Raw genomic sequence first — 10,956 nt, 5'->3', positions numbered from 1 at the left:
ACCGTCAAGAACGTTAAAAGTCAAATGTAACTTCTTTTTGTGCTTACTTGACAAATATAAATATTAAAAATGAGATGTGCCTGGCATTTTATTGGTTTTGCAGCGAAGTAACTGTGGTTGACTTATTTTAACCCTTGTAGTACAAGCAAAAATGTTAAAAAGAAAAAATGTAACTTATTTTTCACCTTAAATGACAAGCACAAATTAAATTGAAATTTTATTGCTATTACAGCAAAGTATTAACAGTGGTTAACTAATTTTTACACCCTCAACAATGTTAAAAAGTCAAATGCAACTTCTATTGCCACTTAAATGAGAAGTAAGAATATTAAAAATCAGATCTGCATTGCAGTTCTGTTGCTGTTACAGCCAAATATTAACAGGTTCGCTTATTTTTACACTTGTACGACCGTCAAGAAAGTTAAAAGTCAAATGTAACTTCTTCTTACACTTAGAAACAAATAAGTGCATTAAAAATGAGGTGAGCATTCAAATTGTATTGCTTTTAAATGGTATTATTAACCGTAGTTATTGTGTTTTCACATTTGCATGACAGACAAGAATGTTAAAAAGTCAAATATAACTTCTTTTTTCCACTAAAATGACAAGCAAGAAGCTTAAAAATGAGATGTGATTTGAAGCTTTACTACTTTATTATCTTAGTGATGATAGTGGTTAACTTATTTTTATACACGTACTCAAGAATATTAAAAAGCTTCTTTCTACACTTAAATGACAAGTAAGAATGTTAGGAATGTTACTTAAAACACCACCTGTACAGTTAATAAAGATGTTGAGGGCCACCGTTCGGTCCTGGAACGGATTATCTCCTTTGTTTCCGTTGGGAAAAAATGCATAATGCATTTATGCTAGCCTCCATTCAAGTCATTAACAAGTGCCATAAAAATTAAGAGCGGAAAGTGCAAAGAGCTGACTCCAAATATCACACAGTGGTTAGGGGGAGCCCCCCCCCCGGGGCTCCATCCATCCCTCCACTCCTCCACAAGGCTGCCTTTGTCTATGTGAGGAATCGCCATGGCTACTGGCAGCGAACTGTAAGCCTTTCAACAATTCATCATCTCAGCCTTGAAGAACTGTATAGAAAGCTTTTGCTCACTTTGCCGTCAATCCGCCCCAGCCTGCGAGAGAAAAAAAACAACAAAAAACAACACTTCAGGAATTTCCATCTGGGCTGGGAATTAATTAAAGTCGAATTATGTGGCCGGGGCGATATTAAGACTCTCGGAGACAAATATATAACGACGCCTGCTGTTGGCGAGAGTGAATGTGAACCACTGACACAATAAACAATAATATCACTTATATGACCGCATTTCTTAACAACAATAGAGCCTTGTAGCTGCTATCGAGGAACCTTCACATGACAACATGAGAACATCATATATACGACTACAAATACAAAGTCACAGCCAACCGCAACAGAATGTACTGAGCAGCAAGCATTTTTGGTACAATACATCTCCTCAAGGGACAAACGGGTACGGCATATACATTAGACTTGTTACTGTTCAGTACTATGACACAACACACAACTATTATTGTCTCAATAGCTGGGAACAAAAGTGAGCAGCTAGATAATTGTGGCTTGCATACAGTCAAGGGTAGGGGGTGGTAGTGCTGCTTGAGTGCTGGCGGCACTGGGGAGCTGCGGTTCATTCAGGGAAAACATGAATTCCAACATGTACCATGACATACTGAAAGAGAACAGAGAATTCAACATGTGCAGCTCTGGTGTATTATGGCTTGTGCTAGCTAACACTCACACTAAATATTGACACTTCGGACACATTTATGCTCACTGTGAGGTGTACTCACTGGTGTTAGACAATAGTGGCTTTGTGTTGTCATTTTCCGTGGATAGTAAAGCTATACGTTGGAAACACGGTTAGCTTAAGCATCAGTTAGCGGGTTTTTCGGTTAACGTCAAAAGTTTACACCAAAATTTAGCCTCTATATGTGTACTTTTTCCGGTTAGCGTACAATTTGGTGCGGGTCTTGTTGTGTTATTAATAAAGTGCCTCTGTTTTTAATGTATTTTGATCACAAACTGTCCTTGTTAGCCGCCTATTAGCTTGCTAATACATTGAAACAGGAAGCGGAAGTCAGCTTTGTCGCCCGTCTATGATGTCATTGGTGGTTGGCTCTTTACACCACAAGTATCTGCTTTTCTTTTCATCGGGGATGCAAAATAACCCAAAATGGAGCCAAAGAAAGTTGCAATTAAATAAATAATTTGTAAAAAAACACAAAAGTGGTGTCCGAGTGGCTCTCGGTGCCACATTGCCATCTTTGTCAACAATTACAGTATGTCTTCAATCAAGGTAAAAGTGACGTTAAATGTTCTTTTATCCCTCCCATTCCTCATTTGCATGCACTTTGAATGTAAAACTATAATTACGCAACAACAAAAACATATTCTGTGTTAAAATGTTTGGCTTCCTGGAACGGATTGATTGGATTTACATTATTTCTTTTGGGAGAAATGGATTCTGTCAGCGTCCCTTTCGGTTAGAGTCAGACCTGGGACGGATTAATGACGCTAACCAGGGTTCCGATGCACTGCAATACAAGCTGTACACTGACTACTCTGCAGTATGCCCAAGTTAAATGTCTATAGTCTTGTCCCTGTTTGCTGAAATATGAGGGGGTACAACGAGCCACACCATGTGGTACGCAAGCACAAGCAAATGAGTTCCAATAAAAAGACTAGAGAACACATTGAAGCTTTTCACCCACTTTAAATAAGGGTGAGAGCACATTTCTCACAGGAAAAATAAAAAAATAAATCTCGTTAAATGAATCAGATTACCAAAGAATGTAATGCAATATTGCTAAGAGTGTCAGTCCAAAACCATGACGCAACAACTGCAGCTTTGTCACGAGTCAAAAGGAGGACAATGTGGACACTATCAGCACTGACAAACAGCAACACAATGGCTTCTGTTTTAATAGGCGGACAACCAAGAAGGTCATGACTGCCAAAATGCTCCAATTGTGGAGGGTTTCACCTGCCAGGGGAGCACTCAGGTGATGCAGACAGATGACTGCGAGGGTACCTTCACTTTGAATCGGGACAGAAGAGTGGACGCGAGGGATGTTTTGGGCTATTTATTATCATGGATTTCCATACATGATGCCATCCATTCATTCAGACAATCATACCTTGCATTGGACACATTATCAGGAATGTTAGGCTGGTTTCTGTTGGAAAAAAAAGACACTAGTTTAGAACAACTTGGTGAATTCAAAAAAGGTTATTGTTATAGTGCACAGTGTAGTGACTGGTCACATTAGTTGATGTAATGAAAATGATTATTTAAATAAAAAAATGTATTTGTTCTACATAGTAATCCCTCGTTTGTCGCAGTTAATTCGCGATAAGTGAATTTCCGCCAAGTAAGCTTATAAATTGTACGTTTTTGTAGTTAGAGCGAAGCAAACCTGTTTACGACCTTCTAAATATGGTTTTTAACATCATTAGCGCCCTCTAGACATGATCGAACACCCCTATAGTCACCTTTACGCTCATATTACCCAATACAGCAGACATAATAAGAGACAATAAGCCATTTGGGACATGAATATGACTCATGCCCATCAGTGTTGATATGCGTTCCCTAGGGGAGTTGAGTGAGGGGCGGACAGGAAGTGACGTCGCTTGGTGTGTTTTTATTAGGGATTTTTGTGCGTGCAATAAAAGCCTGTCGTTCCAGCATCAAGTCTCACCAAACATTACAGCAAGATTACTGACACCTGGTGACCAGTGTAGAATACTACATATCATCACCATTTTTGAATGCGTCTTCGGAACACCTTGTATTTGTATTTCAATTCATTTAGTCATTTTTATGCTTGAAAATGCTTCCCTTGGGCAAACAAGTAACATTTGCTTAAATATGCATATGTTTTTACTAATAATAGGTCGCGATCAACCACGAAACTGCACAATTTATTAATTCATATATTTTTGAGAGACTGTGATAAAGTGAAGCTGTGAAATTCAAACCGCAAAGTGGTGAGGGATGACTGTATAATTTTTTTTTTTTCGTGATTGAGTTTTTGTGAAATAACAGCCTCCCTCTAATTATCGCCTATTTCCAATTAACACACTGTCCTCTTTGCAGCTGTAATTACAGCATTTACGGTGTATTACTAGGTAGGTGTTCTTAACGTCACAGCTAGTGAGTGTTACCTTCGCAACCAACCGCGGCCTGGGGACTCCCAGCCAATCGCAAAGCTGATTTCTGGAGTTGCGTAGGGTGGCAGGGTCGCTCTCCCTGAAACCAAGAAAAGCACTTCTAGATTTCTATAATCTATGTAAGAAATAGACAGGAATTTTCAAAGAAATGGAACGTGGCCGTTACCAGTTAGTGTCACTGAGCAGAGTCATGACATCATCCAAAACCTCCGGATCAACGACATCATCGTACGTCAGCAGCATCTCATACATCTGGCTGGCGGTGGTCGTCCTTATCTGTAAAAGAAGCCTTCCGTGATCATTTCTGGGGAGTTAAAAGAATTCCTTTCGATGCTATCTTGTTTCTTGGGGAATTACCACAAGGAAGGAATGGCAGAGCAACATCAACAGCTGGGAGAGGATCTTCTTCCTGACGTCACCCTGGAACTGGATGAGGCCACAGTAGCTGGCAATGAAATAAGTGACACAAGAACGCATGTTATTTTTAATACAAGAAGTACTGCATTCTTCTCAGAATGTGACAGAGACTCACACGCCGACACAGGCGCGGAGCTTGGAGACATCTTTGGATCTCCTGATGCCTTCGCACAGTGCCAGGAGGTCCACGCAGAACTGGTGACTAGCGATGCAAAACAACACATAAACACGCATTTCCACCATATTTGTTATATTGGAAACACAAAAGGTGTTGCAGTGACACTCACTTTTCTTCCGTGGTAAAGATGTCGAAGGAGCCGTTAGACAACAACTGATTTAGCATCTTAAGGAAAGGGAGGGCGATCCTACAAAAATAAACACAAATTAACATTTGATAAAAGATGTCTAGTAGCTTAGCTTTTAAAGTGCCTGTCACTGTAATACAGATTATTAAAAGAAACACTCAGTACATGTACAGCAGGGGTCACCAACCAGCCCCCCACGACCACATGAGGTGCCCGCAGGCCTGCTTTTCATTTAGGTTTTCAGTTAATAATTTGAGAACAATAGAAAGAAATGTACAGTATTCTGAAACATAAAACGTGAGTTGTGGATACCAGCATTTTGTGAATGTTTTGGTAACACAAGCATATTTGTTCTGTTTGGGTTGAAATAAGGTATGAAAATCATTTCTACAAAAATGAGTAGCTGTGGCCATTTTCACTTTCTAAAAGTAGCTCTCACAAGAAAAAACGTTGGTGACCCCTGACATACAGTATTGTAAACTATTTTTTTCCACATGACTGCGCCCCCTAGTGGTTGAGGTTAAAATGCTTTGGAGGACATGCTAGCATACATGTAATACAGATATCCTCCATATTTTATAATCATTATACAAATGGTCAGTGACTTGTGGGCAGTTAGTTGCCCCGCAAAGATGTTTTGCTTGATGGCGTCCATGTTTTTCAACCAACCTTGCTACAATTTAACACAAATGGGGTGTACAAGTCTCTTAGTGATTTGGCACCCTCAACAACACCCTAAAGTACTAAAGGCGCAGTGAGCCGTGTGAGAAATTTCAAGTCCATCTGACTTCTAACAGCGTCACCATGTGGAATATTTGTCAGAAAAATAATAGCACAGGCAACAGAGTAAGGGTGCATGTTTTGGAAAAATTTTCACCCTCATGTGTGAAGCGGTCTAGGGGTAGACGAGCTAGCTTACTCAGTCAGCTAAGGATGGGGCGTACCGGAAAATGACGACACCACTTGCGGAGAATTCCGATGCATGAGCCATGTGTGTGCTTTAATGTTGTCAGCTTGTTGTTGTCCGCAAACGAGCAATCAGCAAATGTAGCCAAAAGATCATAGCTGTTGCATCAGTCTCTGCATTTCTATCCATTTTATTGGATTGTGGCTGTATCAAATAAAGTGTCAATCGGGTGTCCAAATTCAAAGGCAGTTTGAGTTGTAGGGGTTTAAATCTGATAGTGGTGAAAAACGTTTCTGCCCTTATTACTGACTTTCGTGACAATCACCAGGAAGAGTTCATTTCGTACCTGTCGTTGCGGACATTATCCCTAAAGATTTTTAGCAAAGTGTCTCTAAAGTCTTCTAGAGCAGCATGGTCGTCCTGGATCCCTCGCAGGTAGTCAAACATAGACTGGGATGAAGACAGCACCTGGAGAAGAGCGTCAGAAGTCAGCACTAAATTGATACATTTGTTGCCGTGTATGAGCCCACTATAACACCATGAACAGCGACTCTATTGTAGCTTTGTTGTGTGGCTCATGTCCTCTTCTGCACTAAAAAAGTGTGATCAAACAGTAATTTATTGTCCATACCACCACAAACTGCTTGTATAAATACTTACACGCTTGCTGATTAAAAGCTTGTTAAGTAAATCACTTTCATAGGTCTCTGAGCACATCCACATAGGCCCCCGGGAGCTGCGAATGCACGCTTCCTGGAAGACTATTTGATGCTTTAACACAATGTGTGTGCATGTGTGTGTGTGTGTGTGTGTGTGCCTGTGGTGTGAGAATGCTGATGTTGGCCCGTGTATTGATTCAGCCCTGGCTCATTTTACTGGCGACCCTGGGCAAACATATCAATCCTCTGGGCCCCCGAGGACGCATGTGTGGAAAAGCAAGCTTCTTTCCTACTCGTTTGTTAACTCACTCCACTGACACAGGGACTTGATTTTTACTGACCTCATCTGTGCAGCTTTTAACTTGCTTTGGTTATCAGCTCCCAAAAGGCTGAGCGTAGAAAATGAGGGGTGGAGCCCGAAATGAGGTGTTCTCAAGAGACATTACTATGGACACAGGTCAAGAGGCTGGCTTGTGTAGTAATATGGCTCCCTCTGTTGGTCAATTTCTGTTCACGCACACGGGTGTGTAAACAAATTCCTTTGCTGCGCTGACAAAAACAACCTTACTTTAAAGTAGAACAAAGCTGCAAAGTGTATGTAAAACCAGATGGCAGATGGTGATGTGGCCTCTTTATTATTTAGCCAATCAGAAGCATGAAGAAAGTCGTTTTCATTTATCAACGCTCAACATTTCACAACTTTGACATACAGTGGTGTGAGAGTGTTTGCACGCTTCCTGATTTCATTTTTTTCATGTTTATCACACTTGAATGTTTCAGATCTTCAAACAAATTTAAATATTAATTAATGACGCAAGTGAACACAAAATGCAGTTTTTAATTGAAAGTCTTTATTATTAAGGGGGAAAAAAATCCAAACTTTCATGGCACTGTGTGAAAAAGTGATTGCCCTCTAAATCTAATAACTGGTTGGGCCACCCTTAACAGCAACAACTGCAATCAAGCGTTTGTGATAACTTGCAATGAGTCTCTTCCAGCGCTGTCGAGGAATTTTGGCACACTCATCTTTGCAGAATTGTTGTAATTCAGCCACATTGGAGGGTTTTCCAGCATGAAGCGCCTTTTTAAGGTCATGCCACAGCATCTCAATAGGATTCAGGTCAGGACTTTGACTAGGCCACTCCAAAGTCTTCATTTAGTTTTTCTTCAGCCATTCAGAGGTGGACTTGCTGGTGTGTTTTGGATCATTGTCCTGCTCCAGAACCCAAGTTGGTTTCAGCTTGAGTTCACGAACATGAAGGTTCACCACTGTTTCATGTTTTCGCCATTTGTTGATAATGGCTCTTACTGTGGTTCGCTGGAGTCCCAAAGCTGTAGAAATGGCAATCACTTTTTCACACAGGGCCATGTAGGTTGGCATTTCTATCCTCCCTTAATAAAAAAAAGGTTCATTTAAAAACAGCTTTTTTTGTGTTCAGTTGTGTTGACTAATACTCAAATCTTTAGAGCATACTGAAAAAAACAATGGCGTAAAAACTGCTCTGGAAAAGTTTCACGCAGTCCAGAAAGTCATCTACCAGTGGTGGTGGGAAAAAGAAGTTTTAAAAATACTTCAGAGATGCTTGGCACATTAAAAACCAGGATGGAAAAAAATTCTGCGTGAGTCACACCCTTTTCAAAACACAAAGTCTTCTATTAGAGTGTGTGTGAGTGTGTGTGTGTGTGTGTGTGTGTGTGCGTGCGTGCGTGCGAGCCACTTACTGTGGATTGGGTCATGCCACCCACAGACACTGTGAGGCCTAATAGGGTGTGATACTGGTACTCAGGCAGCCCCAACAGCCGGGTGATATGAGGGAAGGCTTGGGATGGGGCGTTCCAGTTCAAGTTGGCTTTGACCTCCCTGAGAGACAAGGCGAGGAGATGGACAGGTGAGCATGACATCACAAACAAGGTGACAGGGGAGGAGAGGAGACGCTCACGGAGGGAAGATGCTCAGCAGCTCCTCTCGGTGGGGGATGTGAGGTACTGCGGGGTCAGAGCAGTGGAGGAGCTGCGTGAAGACGTTGCCGGCGTGCGCTCTGTAGCGGTCAATCTTTTCTGCTGCCTGCCGGGCCAGGCCGCACATCATGCACTTCACCCTGAAAAGAAGCAATTTACAGACATCTTTTCCCGCCTTTGAAACTACTAAACAAAGAAAGACAATGAGGTGTGAATGAACATCTACTCACTGGTCCGGGAGAAGGATCTCTGGAGCAGTTCTGATCACCAGGACAGTCACGTCCTTCAGGCTACTCATGGCTGCCTCCCTCACCCTGTGGAGAATTGAACAGCAAAATAAAGCATTAGTGCAGTACACATTACTGCACGAGAACTCAGCTCAGCAAGGGTCAAGGAATGAACTCTGGGTGTGTATATTGCTTTTTCTTTGGCTTTTTGCAACACTTTGGACACAAATTTCCACTGAGGGCCACATACTGAAAAATGAAAGGATGCAAAGGCCACTTTGATATTTTGTAAATGAAAACAAGTTATAAATACTGTATACTGCTCAAAAAAATAAAGGCAACACTAAAATAAGACATCCTATATGTGAATGAATAAGTATTCTTATTAAATACTTTGTTCTTTACATAGCTGAATGTGTTAGCAACAAAATCACACAATTATTATTATTATTCTTACTATTATTATTATTATTATTGTTGGGGGTGTTTTGCTGTCCACCTGTTGTCTGTTCCATTTACACAACAGCAAGTGAAATTGATTGTCAATCTGTGTTGCTTCCTAAGTGGACAGTTTGATTTCACATCAGTGTGATTGACATTGGGATTGATTAAGTGTTTCATTTATTATTTTGAGCAGTTATTTCAAGAAAAAAAACTGCATCACCTCTTTTTGATGTAGGTGAAGAAGCCCTTGCCCTTTTCCCCCCATGTTTTCTGTTGTTGTTTTATTTATTTATTTAATAATAATAAAAAAAAAATTAAATGTCAACTTTCTTCTTAGATAATCTTTGTAAATTTTATTCCCATAATATTTCGGCTTTATTCTCCTAACATAACTTTTCCCGCAAACTGATTTTCCAAAAATGACAACTTTACTTTTACTTTGTTTTGTTTGTTTCTCATATTATTACAGTTTAAAAACACGTATTTTTTCTTTAACATTTCAACTATACGCTACTAAAATGATGTTATGTTTCCTTATAACATTATGACGTTATTCTTGTAAAATTAGGATATTTTTTGTTAGATTAGAACTTTTTCCTCTTAATATTTTGACTTTATTTTTGTAAAATTAGTGCTGATTTTTCCCACTTTTGCTGTTGTTTATTTAGTTTTCTTTGTAAATTATATTTTTAGAACATTCCACGGGCCGACAAAAAAACACACACTGGACACACCTGTCTTAGTCCAAAAGAAGGAGCAGCATTGAGAAGAGAAGACTACACAGAAGATCGTCGATCACATACAAAACAGTAACATTCAAGCTGTGTCCCAAGTCTTTTGTCACACATAGTTAAGATTGTGTGTTTGTACACATGTAGGACAGCTAGGAATGTTAAAGTACGACTTTAAACGGTTGGCTGTACAGTTAATAAAAGGTTTTCAGATGGCGACAGTGAGACCGTGGAACAGATTTAATTCTATTTCCGTTATTTCCTTTGGGAAAAATTCGAAATCCTAACCAATTAGACTGTAGACTGATTTCATATATCGCCAGTGTATCTATGTATCGAAATAAGAGAGAGAAAGAATTAGCCCATCCCATGTAGAAAGGAGGGACCAAGTGACCAGCCTGGTGGCATTCCTGCTGCAAAGGTAAGCGTTGCCTGAGGCTACTGCTAAGACAATCATCATGCATGTCACGTCTGTGTGTCACTGGGTGGAAGGAAAGAAAGACACTAAAGAAAGGCCTAACGGGGGAGAACATTCTCAAGACCTGAGGCAAATAGAAAGCAATCTGTGTTTTGTGGATATGAATGACTCACCACGCGCCCACGTCGCCCCTACTGTCCATGCTGTAGTCATCCATGCTGTCCAGCAGGACGCTGTACACCTCAGCTATATTGTCCGAGCAGAGAACTGAGGCAGGGGGTCCGCTGGCACAGACGCCCGCCTTTATACACACTCTATATAGGAAGAAAATTCATATAATCACATCATGTTCAAGGGCCATACACCAAAGTCACATGGTAGTACTTTAAGGTTTTGTAGCACCTGTACTATACTGCACTTACAGTAATCCCATATTTACATCAACATATAGAGATAAGCTACAAATACTCATACCCTGCTGTTAAAGTGAATATTTATTGACTGAATGGATAATACCTGACATTTCTGACACAGAAAGTGGCCAAAGTAACAAGTTGTATTAGAAATATTAATTAACACTACTACGAGCAACAATAATATTTACTTGGATTTGTATAGCGCCTTTCGAGGGCCTCAAGGATGCAGTGTATTATTATATTCTATAGTATTA

The 10,956-nt window shown here is 40.3% G+C and overlaps 1 protein-coding gene across 1 annotated transcript in view; it reads right to left on the bottom strand.

Annotated features, from left to right (window-relative positions):
* Nucleotides 1–1,156: 1,156 nt before the first annotated feature.
* tbcd (tubulin folding cofactor D) overlaps nucleotides 1,157–10,956 on the bottom strand; it is a 36,757-nt gene continuing 26,957 nt past the window's right edge. Inside the window, exons 29-39 of the mRNA XM_054760174.1 lie at nucleotides 10,460–10,600; nucleotides 8,697–8,780; nucleotides 8,448–8,606; nucleotides 8,230–8,368; nucleotides 6,195–6,316; nucleotides 4,924–5,001; nucleotides 4,752–4,838; nucleotides 4,577–4,664; nucleotides 4,386–4,495; nucleotides 4,214–4,298; nucleotides 1,157–3,222 (exon numbers count right to left, since the gene is read on the bottom strand). Of these exons, the coding sequence (XP_054616149.1) occupies nucleotides 3,211–3,222; nucleotides 4,214–4,298; nucleotides 4,386–4,495; nucleotides 4,577–4,664; nucleotides 4,752–4,838; nucleotides 4,924–5,001; nucleotides 6,195–6,316; nucleotides 8,230–8,368; nucleotides 8,448–8,606; nucleotides 8,697–8,780; nucleotides 10,460–10,600 (1,105 nt within the window). The 3' untranslated portion in view covers nucleotides 1,157–3,210. The remainder of the gene's footprint in view (nucleotides 3,223–4,213; nucleotides 4,299–4,385; nucleotides 4,496–4,576; nucleotides 4,665–4,751; nucleotides 4,839–4,923; nucleotides 5,002–6,194; nucleotides 6,317–8,229; nucleotides 8,369–8,447; nucleotides 8,607–8,696; nucleotides 8,781–10,459; nucleotides 10,601–10,956) is intronic.

The sequence above is a fragment of the Dunckerocampus dactyliophorus genome, chromosome 18, assembly GCF_027744805.1.
Source record: "Dunckerocampus dactyliophorus isolate RoL2022-P2 chromosome 18, RoL_Ddac_1.1, whole genome shotgun sequence".
Lineage (NCBI taxonomy): Eukaryota > Metazoa > Chordata > Actinopteri > Syngnathiformes > Syngnathidae > Dunckerocampus > Dunckerocampus dactyliophorus.
Note: the sequence above shows the minus strand (reverse complement) of the source record. Positions and strands in the feature narration are given on the sequence as shown.